The 12,176-nt window shown below is 32.8% G+C and overlaps 2 protein-coding genes across 3 annotated transcripts in view; one reads left to right on the plus strand and one right to left on the minus strand.

Moving 5' to 3' along the window:
* Positions 1-2,487, minus strand: part of LOC115452829 (lysophosphatidylcholine acyltransferase) — a 51,046-nt gene extending 48,559 nt beyond the window's left edge. Inside the window, exon 1 of one of the 2 annotated variants that reach the window (XM_037438935.1) lies at positions 2,111-2,487. In XM_037438935.1, coding sequence (XP_037294832.1) covers positions 2,111-2,227 — 117 coding nt within the window. In that variant the 5' untranslated portion in view covers positions 2,228-2,487. The remainder of the gene's footprint in view (positions 1-2,110) is intronic. The other variant, XM_037438936.1, reaches the window with a different exon arrangement.
* A 639-nt stretch (positions 2,488-3,126) lies between these two features.
* LOC115452828 (sperm-associated antigen 7 homolog) lies at positions 3,127-7,058 on the plus strand. Its single transcript, XM_030181439.2, has 3 exons — positions 3,127-3,384; positions 3,587-3,697; positions 3,897-7,058. The coding sequence occupies exon 3, from the start codon at positions 4,220-4,222 to the stop codon at positions 4,928-4,930; it is 711 nt and encodes a 236-aa protein (XP_030037299.1). The 5' UTR covers positions 3,127-3,384; positions 3,587-3,697; positions 3,897-4,219; the 3' UTR covers positions 4,931-7,058.
* Positions 7,059-12,176: the final 5,118 nt, after the last annotated feature.

A 12,176-nucleotide genomic window follows, 5' to 3' on the forward strand; every position in this document is an offset into this window, starting at 1 on the left:
CTGTGACAATACAGATTTATATTGATTGCTTATGTTCGATAAGATTTCCCGAAGCGATATCGCATAAGGCATGCAGGAAAATATTCTCAAAAACTCTTAATGCTCATCTATGGCATACGTGGAACTATTGTGCAAAATTTCAGGCTCCTAGATCTACCATTTCAACCTATAGGTTTTTTATCTGTCCAAATTAACTACATGCATATTACGCCATTATCCCCAAAAAAGTAGGCAGAGGTGTAACCAGGGCGCTCATATTCCGTTATGTTCCGTCCCACAATATGATAAGGAGCCTATTTCCATATCAGGGATAAATTCCAGGCTCCGGGCTGATATTGAGCAAAAAAATCCAATACTTGTGAAATGTGAACCCAGGACTCAGAGCGTTGTCGTACCGCGCACGCAATAAATTACGCCATCAAAGTAAATTAACTATATTAGCATATATTTTAATTATGTAGTCTGTTAGTCAGTATGGTGAGTTTAATTAAACAGATTTTGTAGTCATAACAGCAATACGTAATCGAACGGGCAAGGCCTTCATTCTAGACGTACATTGCTCTATTAATATGCGGTCCTATGGCAAGGTCCTTAGTTACAATTGTTTCCCAACGTATTTGGCATCGTATCTTACGCGTCGACAACAATGGAATAATTTTAAATAATATTAATTGGTTCATACGTTTTGAGATTCAATTAGTTTTCACTTTCCTTACTGGTGCCACCGAATTTTTTCGGTTTTCACTTTCGCCAGAATTATTTTCCGGTATGTAACCAGAATACGCAATACATTAACATTCTTTCGATATTTTTTTTTAATTTCGCACTGTAGGATTTAAATTTTGTTTCTGATGATTTAAACTGTACCATCATGGTTCTGGATGATTAAATTTTAAAAGCCGAAACGTCTCTTGTATATTTTACCAAGATTCAATATTTATAAAATTATACCCAGTATAATAGCGGGGGACCGGAAGATCAAAAGAATTGGAAGACGGTAGAGGAGATCTTCGCCCATCAATAGGACATATGAGGCTTGAAGAAAAAATGCAAGTTGGGTAATGGATGTGCTACGCGCGAAGTGACTACTGCATCACAAACGTACAGCCAACATGCTTAATGCACAAGGCAGTAGAAGCGAAATTTCCTTGGAATTAAAAAAAAAACTGTTTGCCGTATGCAGCTCAAATTAGATCATCTACCTATAGTCATCATGAATGCATTATATACCAAGTGCAAAACAGGTATATTTGGTTTATGAGCCTAAGAATGACTTAACTTCCGTATTAATTTGACACATTAACAAGTTTAATTTACAAATATTGATGGAATTCCAACGTGTAAATTGAAATATAGTACAACTGTAATAATAATAATTGCGCGTTTTTGGAAAAGATGTTTTTTATTCTGAGTAAGTATAATTGAAAACTTCGTGCATCAGACAACAAATACCTATTAGAAATATGCATTATATACAAAAAAGCAACTTTTAACTACCTATGTTCCGACTGCAATGCCGGAAATCGTAAGAGCGAAATGCTTAGCCGTCAAGATTTGTCTTGGACTCATTTCCCTACGTTTCTTATTACGCATTTTCTCTTTTGGTGCAAAAACATGCGCTATAACGCAATACAAGAATATTACCTATATGATATAATTTTAATAAGAAAGCCACAGCACGCGCCGTCTATTTGCCATTTCTTGCGCATTGTGTAACATGGAAAGCGGTCTTCTAATAAATGTCGTAACAACCATCGTCTATAGAAAAATAATCATTAAAACGTAATTGCAATTCTACGCAGTCGTCTGAATACTATTTGAAATCCGGGAATACTTCAGACTGAAGGTTACAAAGACTATTATAAAAACAACCAATGTTTTCCCTAGCACTTGCGGAAAAAAATATAAAAGTACAAGTAATTTTTATCCCTAATTGGATGCCGTTATGCACTTGCACTCAATATAATGCAGATGATTGTTTTATCCATAGCCCCAGGGACCTGCGCACTACGGCCCATCTCCAATCTTTCAATATTTTTTTCAAGGTATTCACTTCACTTTCACTTCAATTATGCAATGGCAAGCACAGTTGACTTATTACTCGACGTACCTTTATTTTGTCATACGTGTTGTCTAATTCCAACTTGTGGACGAACGGGTTCAGTATTTCGGCGCGCATATCGTCAGATGAAAAAGCACCACTTCCACTATGCAGTTTACCATTCATTGTTACAGAAGCAAAACAATTATATTCCTAATGCATGAAATTACACGCCACACTTAGCACACATTTTTTCATCACTGCACATTTGACTATCACTTTTGTTTTATTCAATTTATGACGTGTTTATATTTATTATTTCGTTAAAACATTTAACAACCTTCCCGCATCCAAGGAAATAGCAAGACTGATTGCGATTTACGTTTTGCGAATTACGAACGACTACGAAAGGCATGGCCGTGGTACGCCATTGGTTGGTTTTGACAAGCACTCGGTAAATCGACCTGCAACCGAATGGCTACGAATATACCCGAACATTAAAATAGTTTACATGCTCGGCAAATCTATGTGTAACACGAACTTGAAAAAAACCATGAAGCGAGTTCTTACCTTTAGACCCTCTAGCAGTAAAGAAGTTGGTTAAAATACCTACACATTTGTAAACCATAGTTTTCCTCTTTTTTATACCGCAATTGATAATAATGTGGCTAAGGTAAGCTAATTTATTCTATTGTGTATACGACAATAATTAAGATTGTCTAAACGAATGCTTCGTCGAACATGTACATTAGCAAAAAACACATTATAAATTTTTTCTTTATCGTTTATAGGTAGGTTCTTTAATAAAAACATTGTATAAGAAGTTCATTAGTAGGTACTCGTAAGTAACCTACTACTTTTAACCTACCCAAACAACATTCCAAAAGTATTGATGTAAGTTTACGAGGGTTGATATATAAATTATTTAACACGGGCTGAATAATATAATATTGAAAATAATAATAAACTGCATATTTACTTTATATAATATCTGTGATTTATTTTATTAATTATTTGTTACCTTAAAATAGAGAACATGTTAAAAATACATAATATGAAGAAATGTCAAACAAAATGTGTTTGTGTCAAACAAGCTTGTTAAACGCCAGTCACATTTTTCTCGGAGAAGTTCCTGATTGTGTCTTTCATAAATATTTTGAAATACAATAGGTCTAGTTATGGATTTTTGTATTGATAATGGAGATAAAAGTGCAAAAACAAATAATTGATTACTTTGCTTTTTTCGAAGAATTCTACAACACGTCGAAAACTTGTTTGAAAGATTGCCAAAATTGCGCAGCATCTATAAATAAGTTGATAAAACGCTGTAACAGCATAAAAGAGTAAGTTATAGTCACATTATTCGCTATATAAAGGATATTTCGATTATACTTGAACGCATGACACTGATTTATGCACCTTAAACTGTTTTTTAGTATTACGGTATTATCAGTAATAGTACTTAAGCTAGATAACAAGATTATTTGCGTTTGAACAATGTTATGTGTTTTGATGGAAGTTTGTTATTAAATTTTGCGTTTCCAGGGCCGAGGTAGTCGGTACGCCGTTGGAAGAATTTGAAAACCTACAAGCCAAACTGTGTGCTTCCATACATAACCTTATTTCTGAAGAGGTGCAGGAGATTCGCAATAAATTGTAAGTGTTAACAATGACAAACAAATATAAATATGGTATTATTTTCTGTAAGAGACAACTTTAACTATAACAACTATTGTGTTATTTTTTATCTCATTACAAATATATACGTCAGAAGCACCTCTAGCCATTTTATGTACCTCTGTATGAATATTAATAATCTATACCTTCTAATACAATATTTGTTAACTATTTACAGGACTACCATAGAAGAGTTGTTTGAGAAGCTTGTCAACAAGAACAGAGCTTTGCGAGAGAGCTGTAGGGAAATCAATTTCAAAGAGGACACTCCACTGGTTAAAGGAACACCATTACAGCCACCATTGAAGCAACTTTTGGAATTTGCTGATGATACAATAACATTTGGCAGTCAAATTTGTGCCCAAATTGACACCTCACTGAGCGTGCTTAGTTTCAAAACGCTGCACACTGAATCTTTTGCTGATAATTTCAGAATTCCAACTGAGTGGCAGCAAAAAGTTCCTGAAATTATAGCATACACATCATTTATATCAGAAAATCATGGATCTACTTGACTCAATCCTGAATTCCATGCAGAAACCGCCATCAGCCAGCGAGGCTCAGAAAAATGCTATGAAAAAGCAAAAAGAGGCTTTAGAAAGAAAGAAAAAGGAGGAGAAGAACGCTATAAACAAATTTAGAAAACGAGTTGAGGAGAAGGTTATTAACTTCATAAAGGATGGAACCAAACCATATTACGAATTTGAACCAATGGATCAGATGTATAGGACTATTGTCAGAGAAGTGGTTGAGACAGCTGGTTTGCAAGCTTTCTCATTTGGAGTAGATGGGGAGGACCGCTACATTGTCATATACACAAAGGAAGCAGGGCCTTCTGAAGACGAACTATCTGTGCGTAGAGCTGGCGGAGTCTGGGATGAAGAAAAGGCAGCAGAAATGGCCCAAAAGAGATTAGCCAAAGAAAAAGAGAAGGCTGAAGAACAAGAGGAAGATAAAAATAAAAAAAGGAAGAGAGGTGGCGAGGAATTAAGCGGAACTTTTTACAAACAGAAGTATGCACATTTGATTGGACAAGAAGCAGCCATTGATGCGGCACATAGGACTAATTTAAATAAAAGTTACGGAGAAGTTCCAAGTGCTAATAAGAAAGATCAACGCTCAATAGAACAGACTATGGCAGACATTAGAGCTAAAAAGATGAAGAAAGTTGAGATTGATAAAGAAAATTCTGATGATGAGGGCCAAACTTAATCCTACAAAATCATTGTTCCCTCTTACCTGAGAGCCACTATAAAGTAATTTATTGTCATTATTACTGAATAGTGGCTTGTAAATTTAATAATGCATCTTTGCATTTTAGTTTACCGTTATGTACCTAATTAGAGGAGAATGATATGAATTAGACGAATTGAAATCACTCTCAATTTTCACTTCATCGGCACTTGATACCACCTTACTTATGGTAACTTACTACTTATGGTTCTAAACATGCAACTGGAAATAGTAGTGACCAGATTACAAACTATATGAATAAGGATAATATCAAATTCTACAGGTACATTAATTTATTAATGTAGTTAGAATGTTCTAATATACTTTGATGGAGGTTTTACGATTTATCACTATGACCGCTATGCTGAAATACTTTAATTACCCAGGCATAATACTTGGGTTGATGTTTTGTGTTTAGGACTTTTGTTCCATTGACATGTGAGCTCATAAAATTTCAATCTGTATCAAGATTAATATAAAACAGTAGTCGTTTTCAAATACGTAATTTAGCCAAAAATGTACCCATAAGATAGTGAAATCCAGTAAGGAATGGCACCTTCAATCAAATGTTAAAATCCCACCTTGTAACAAATTTCGAATATAACGAACTATTTATTCATAATTGTAAATGTATCTTTACTATAAATACTGAATGACTTCTCCCTGTTGTATCACTTTTTAATATCTACAATGGCTCAATACACAGTTAGGCCAAGCTAAAAGCTAAAGTGACACATAGTAAATAGAAATTTATTTTAATGTAAATTGAGTTTAATTTGTCATAAACAAAAGTTTAATGGTAAACTCTGGAGGTATTATTGTAAAGATATTAAAATATGTAAAAACTCAAATTAAAATTTATCAAATATTAACTACATGCATAACATTTCATATGCTTAAAAAATAAAATTCACACCTTCAGCGAAATAGTAAAAGCTAGCAATAATTATATTAACTTATTGTGTTCAGTTTCAATTTCGTTAATTTGTCTGTAAGTAATTTGTTGATTTAATATTTGTAGCGTTAAGTATTTCAAACATGGGCCACTATTGGGTTAAATTAAGTTGAAACACATAACTTACCTCAATTCTTCCATTGATAATTTACTAATAAAACTAGGAAGTTAAATATAATGTTTTAAATTTACTTTATTAACCAGTTTTTGCAGACAAAATGCTAATAGAGCTATTTATTTACAAATGACTCAGTCATGTGAAAGACAGGCCGTCGAACCAGTGATTATAGCGGTTTACAAGTCACTTACAGCATCTGACAGTGTCGTACAAGGCACTGACAGCATCTGACAGTGACGTACAATTCACTGACAACATTTGACATTTGACGTGTTCTAAGATATTAGAAACAGATGTGACTGTAATACGCTCATCTTCTCCCATTAACAAAAGTCTTCATCATAAAGACATTCAGCTGTAATATCTCAGTCGTCTGCAGTCTGTAACAACGTGACATTGGCGGAAAAGCTTCATAATCAAGCTTGTCGCCAGTAATCAAAGGAGAAGAAGAAGAAGTAATACGCTCTGCCCAGTTATAATTTAAATACTAATTAAAGTACGAAAGAGATGAAGCGATCGTGTGGTCATTAGTCGTAATAGAATTAAATTTATTCCATATCAGTGATGCTGCATTAGATGAATTCTCTACCTTCGCCTCTTTAGAAAAAGATATTGGCCGCACATCTACATTGTCTCTTTCTAGTGTGGGTAATCTTGTGAGATTATTACTCAACCTACTATCTATGCGTAAAATATATGAATGTTCTTTTGGTCCTGTACTCTTACATACAAATTATTACAGTAAAAATGAACATCGCGGGCGCCTAGGTATAAAATACGCGATCGACATACTTCAGAAATAACCAAGTTACATAACATATGGCCACTATGTAGTGTTTCTTTTCTTCGAAGTTTCTAGGTTCTAGAATGATCTACAAGCAACAGAATTACAGGAGTTTCAAAGATTATTTTTGTACACGCCTAAGACTGGAAATTGACTTTAGATAGCAATAAATAATTTAATTATTTTGTAACTGTGTGTACGCCATTAGTTATAATATTCAAATTAATAAATGTGAACGAAATAATGCCTATTTTTTATTGAGTTTGTTCGTATCTTTATGCGTTTCTAATATTATTCCTATTTCACACACGCTCACGCCTTGTATCCTCAAAGGGTAGGCAGAGGTCCAACTAATGCACCTACTTTTCACTGTGTATCCCATGATGTGATAGGAGGCGAGCCTGTCGCCATATCGGGCACAATCACAAATCGCTGTCCGATTCGGGATTCGAACCTGGGGCTTTGATTAGAAGGCGTAAGGCACATGCAATACTACTACACTACATAGTCCTATGCAAGGAGAATTATAATATACCTACAGGGTCATTTTGTCATTGCGTTACCAAACGAAACGAAACCATACACTTGTATTCTTGAAAATCACACTATACAATAAGTTACTTAATCCATGGAGGTAAAATAAAAATGTCAGTTTCTAACAAAATATCAATGAAAAATAATTTTGATTTTACGCGCCCTAATTAGATAACTAACTAGATAATTAAATATAAAACACACTTTCAATCAGAAATACAACACCCACGTCATATTCGCACTAAAGTACAAAAATACAAGATCAAAAAAGTAAAACTTAGGTTTTTGCTGAAAATGCTCGTAATTCGTGACAATTTTTGGCGCAATGGCGAAGGATGAAATTTTCCGAAAAGGAACCCGATGCAACTTATAGGTTCTAATAATATGTATCAATGCGGTCTACAAATCGTTCTAATGATAATTAGATTTTACATAAATTACGAAAGGGAAGCCGAAAAGAATCGGGTTATATGGACCCTTCACCGACTTATAATATAGTATATTATAATTGACTCATCGATGTATTATTAGGTCTATTTTTTATCTTATGTTATATATGTTATATTTTAAACACGAGTATGGGTTATAAAATTGTATCAATAATAATATAAGCCCTGTACTATATACTGTCCCACTGTTGGGCACGGGTCTCCTCTACTACTGAGAGGGATTAGGCCTTAGTCAACCTCGCTGGCCTAGTGCGGATTGGTAGACTTCACACACCTTCGAAATTCTTATAGAGAACTTCTCAGACTTGCAGGTTTCCTCACGATGTTTTCCCTTACCGTTAAAGCGAACAATAATTCACAAAGAATACACACATATTTTTTTTAGAAAGGTCAGACGTGTGTGCTCTTGGGATTTGAACATGCGGATATTCGTCTCGGCAGTCCGTTCCACATCCAACTAGGCTATCGCTGCTCTCAAGAAACTGTTATAGGTTAGGGTTATAAAATAAAACAAATATATTTTCACAACGTTTATTCAACATTTACGATCACGTATATTACTTACACAGAAACAACAATTTACGAGATATGTACTTTACAGTTCACATCCTAGCTATGATACAAATATCAACGGCTATTACGTACTAAAGATATATATTTAAACTCGAATGTGTGACGGTTTGACTAACAAAAAATTAAAACTCATAAAACGTGAAAAAAGAATATTCATGGAGCACTATTTTAAATGCATTAGAAATCTCTCAATATCTCGAAATTCTGAGAAAAAATATAAAATATTTAAATGATTACTTAAAATCTCCCAATATCTTGAAACTCTGAGAAAAAATATGAAGTATTGAAATGATAAGGTCTACAAATATGATTTTTTGTGTCTTCCTTTAGAAATAATAGATAATAATTTACACAATATGGTGCTTAATGCTGTTTATCCTTCACGCTTTATTCAATTTAATTTACAGCATAAATAACTTGACACAAAATTATATATCCTCGTTTTTATCAGGATGATATAAATTACTTATTTAAGATAATTTATAAAATAATTAGTAAGTAATTCAAGATGGAAAGCAAGCGGCTATGTGAGTCAGTTCTTATGTCTCTTTATATACGAAATATTTATCCTGTTTCATCTGTTTTAATTGTTTGTCGTTTCGTACATTTATTTTGGAAAAAACTCATTTACCCCAGAATGTGTTTTGATTTTTGTTACTGTTGTAACATTGTTTAGATCTACGCAGATTACATCGCCATTGGAACTATTTATTCTAACTGTTCACAAGCTGCTGTTAAATCATGTTTGATATTAAACTTTTTGTACAATAAATGATTATTTATATGATATTTTATATGATTACTTAAAGTTGGTCATAGATTTAAGCTATCTTTCCATAAAGTTTGATGTAACCTTTTAAAATAATAGCTGAATCTGTAAACAAAGACATCGTTTCACATTTAATTTATGAACACTGACGAAATATTATTCTCATAGGTCTTATTTTTTTTCAAATTGAATATTACAAAGATGACGCTTCTCATAAAAAAAACACGTAGGTATAAGAAGTTATTTCTATATTTTATTATTTGAAACCAACTTTGAAATTAAGTTTTTCGTAAAATTTGATTAGTACCAATTTTTTGCACAACTTAAACGCATTCAGGGGCTTACAGACCTTACCTTATATAATATACACTCAAATACACATACACGAGTATTCGTTGTGCGTCTGTATTAATCTAACATAAGCACAGTTTGTTTGCCCAGGAGTACACGATATTTCTTTTTTCAAATCAAATAAAATTATTTGTAAGTATAGGTAGTTTACAGGTGTTATTGAAATACATTTGTGAGTATATAGTTATAGTTTACATCAGGCATTAAACTTATAATGTCCCTCTATGTTAACATGCAACAGCCAACGCCGCTTAGAGTGATGCCTGTATTGCTTTGCAAAAATCCCGTAGACGACGGTATGTGAAAATAAATTCAAGATTACCTAATAAGTATCTTGTTTACGACAAACTTAACTTGTGCAGCCGTGCTCAAATTTTTTTACGCGGGAGTGGAGCGGGAGAAAAAGACGCCTTAGTAGTATTACCTCGGGCCGCAACACAAATGCATTGACCTGCTTAAGTGTCTAAAAACGTAATTAAAATGCAAAGTTTTAAAAAAAGAATCACAAAAAGAATGATTTTATTCAAATAGGGTGGGTATAATAATATAATCTTGAGAAAAACTTCTTTAGTCTTAGTGAGATTTTGAAGCTATATTGCCCACTTGCGTTCGACGGGCTGCATAGAAAGGCTGTATTTACATCATAAATATTTTAAGTATTTTTGCACGATGCAGTTACGGGACAATATGAATATGTAAATTCGTGAATCTGAATCAACAATTATAATAGATTATCATATACAAATTAATTGACTAATAATGTTAAAAAGTCAATTTTATTCGTTAACACATAATACTATGCATTTTTACATGTGCATATAAGGACGAATCTCGCTCTACGTAGGCTAAATATAGACACACTACCGCACTATAGGCAACACACAATTTGGGACGTAATTCGTAAATAATGCTATCTCCATACTTTGACTAAGTATGCAACTTTTGGGCCCTATGACAGGAAAATCATAGAAAAATCAGTAAATTGCATATTTTTGTATAATTGTGACGTGATTTAGGCGTAAAATAACGTCCTCGTTTAAGGAAATTTAAGTTGATTAGCAAACTGTGGTCTGAACGTTTGGGATGAATGTTCAAAAATAGAGCCCAAAGTTGATACAGTTTAATTGGAATGATCATCAACGTCATCAGCCACAAGTCCACTGCTGCAAATAGGCTTCCCCTAAAGATTTACAGACGGATTTAAAGCGGCCTGCATCCAGCATTAGTTGTAATGGTAGAGGCTAATTATATGTTAAACATATATAAAGTATATACAATAATATACGAGTATCTTTTATATACATATCAAAAACCACAACGAATAAATCTAATATAATTTTAGTAAAGTAATATTCAAAATTAATATTTTTTGTAATTATGCTATAAAGATTAACAATTAAAAATAATTCAGAGTAAATGCTTATTGAAATTATGAATACAAAACAAAAAATACCAATAGGCCACATATGAAAAATGTGTTAATATTTCCAAATTACTTATTAAAACTGTTTAGAACTTTTTGAAGTTAAATTGCCAACAACGATGTATATTAACAAACTATTCGTATATAGTATATTGATATTGTCGATGTAGTAGCAAGTTAGTTAACTTGTGGAAGCCATGAAGTAGGCCATAGTTTGCCCAAAGATCAACTTCGACAAAGTAACATTGGCAAAGTTAGGAAATTATTCTACACGTTAAATATTAGGGTATCCTAACTTTAACTTTATAAAAATCTACCATTATCATTTTGTAGACTGGAGTATGCAATACAAATTAGGAAATATCCAAAGGTAATATGATTTACTATGTCAATAGTATTTAGACGCCATATCGTTTTTTGCTCGTTTTTAACCCTATAATAATACAGAATAGCAGCCAAGATGCCTTTCTACAATCGTTAACGCTAACATAAAACAAAAAAATATAGGAATGTTATTCCCATATATTAAAAGTATTTTATATTTTAATTAAGTTTTACGAGTTATGTTCGTACTGAATGTTTGGTATTTTTTACTAGTTTTCGTGTGCTTTCCAATGAGTTGGCGGGAGAAATTCTCGATATTTCTCAGTTAAACGTGGAGGCAAGCAGATCGCTTGCCTGTTAGTAGGTAAGTGTTATAAAAATAACACTACATTCAAGTTTAAAACTATTACAATTTCCTGTACTGGGCACCACGGTAACCCTCACAAATAGGACTAAATACGACACTGCCTACTGAGACATAAAATTGATTTTTACATACATTTTAATTGAATATGCAATTTCGAAAAGGGCACATGTCTGAAAATGTAAAAACTAGAAATTTTAGGAAATGGAATAAACTTTTTTCAAAAGTAGTGTTAAAAAAGGTTTATTTTTGGGCTACAGCTTGGGTTCAATTAGCAATAAAAAATTACAGAAGTTTTGATGGTATTTGTTATTATATAAACATGTCTAGATATTTCATATTTATGAGATTTATCCTTTTTGAAATTGCATATTCAATTGTAATAGAGCATTTATTATATTCTTCAATAATTAAGTATAAGTACTAGTTATTCTAATCTTATCTTACTGTATTAAAAGGGTTAGCGGTTATAGAAATACATCTCTTCTGCGGCCATAGCTTCGTCAACAAAGTTGGCTGCTGTAATATAATAATCCTTTATCTATACAATATTATTCTACTCTGATTCGTAGACCTCCAGG

The sequence above is a fragment of the Manduca sexta genome, chromosome 15 (genome assembly GCF_014839805.1).
Source record: "Manduca sexta isolate Smith_Timp_Sample1 chromosome 15, JHU_Msex_v1.0, whole genome shotgun sequence".
NCBI classification, from domain to species: domain Eukaryota; kingdom Metazoa; phylum Arthropoda; class Insecta; order Lepidoptera; family Sphingidae; genus Manduca; species Manduca sexta.

Excerpts from the sequence above, each read along its gene's own strand:
- LOC115452828 (XM_030181439.2), top strand. The coding sequence starts at position 4,220 with ATGGATCTACTTGACTCAATCCTGAATTCCATGCAGAAACCGCCATCA.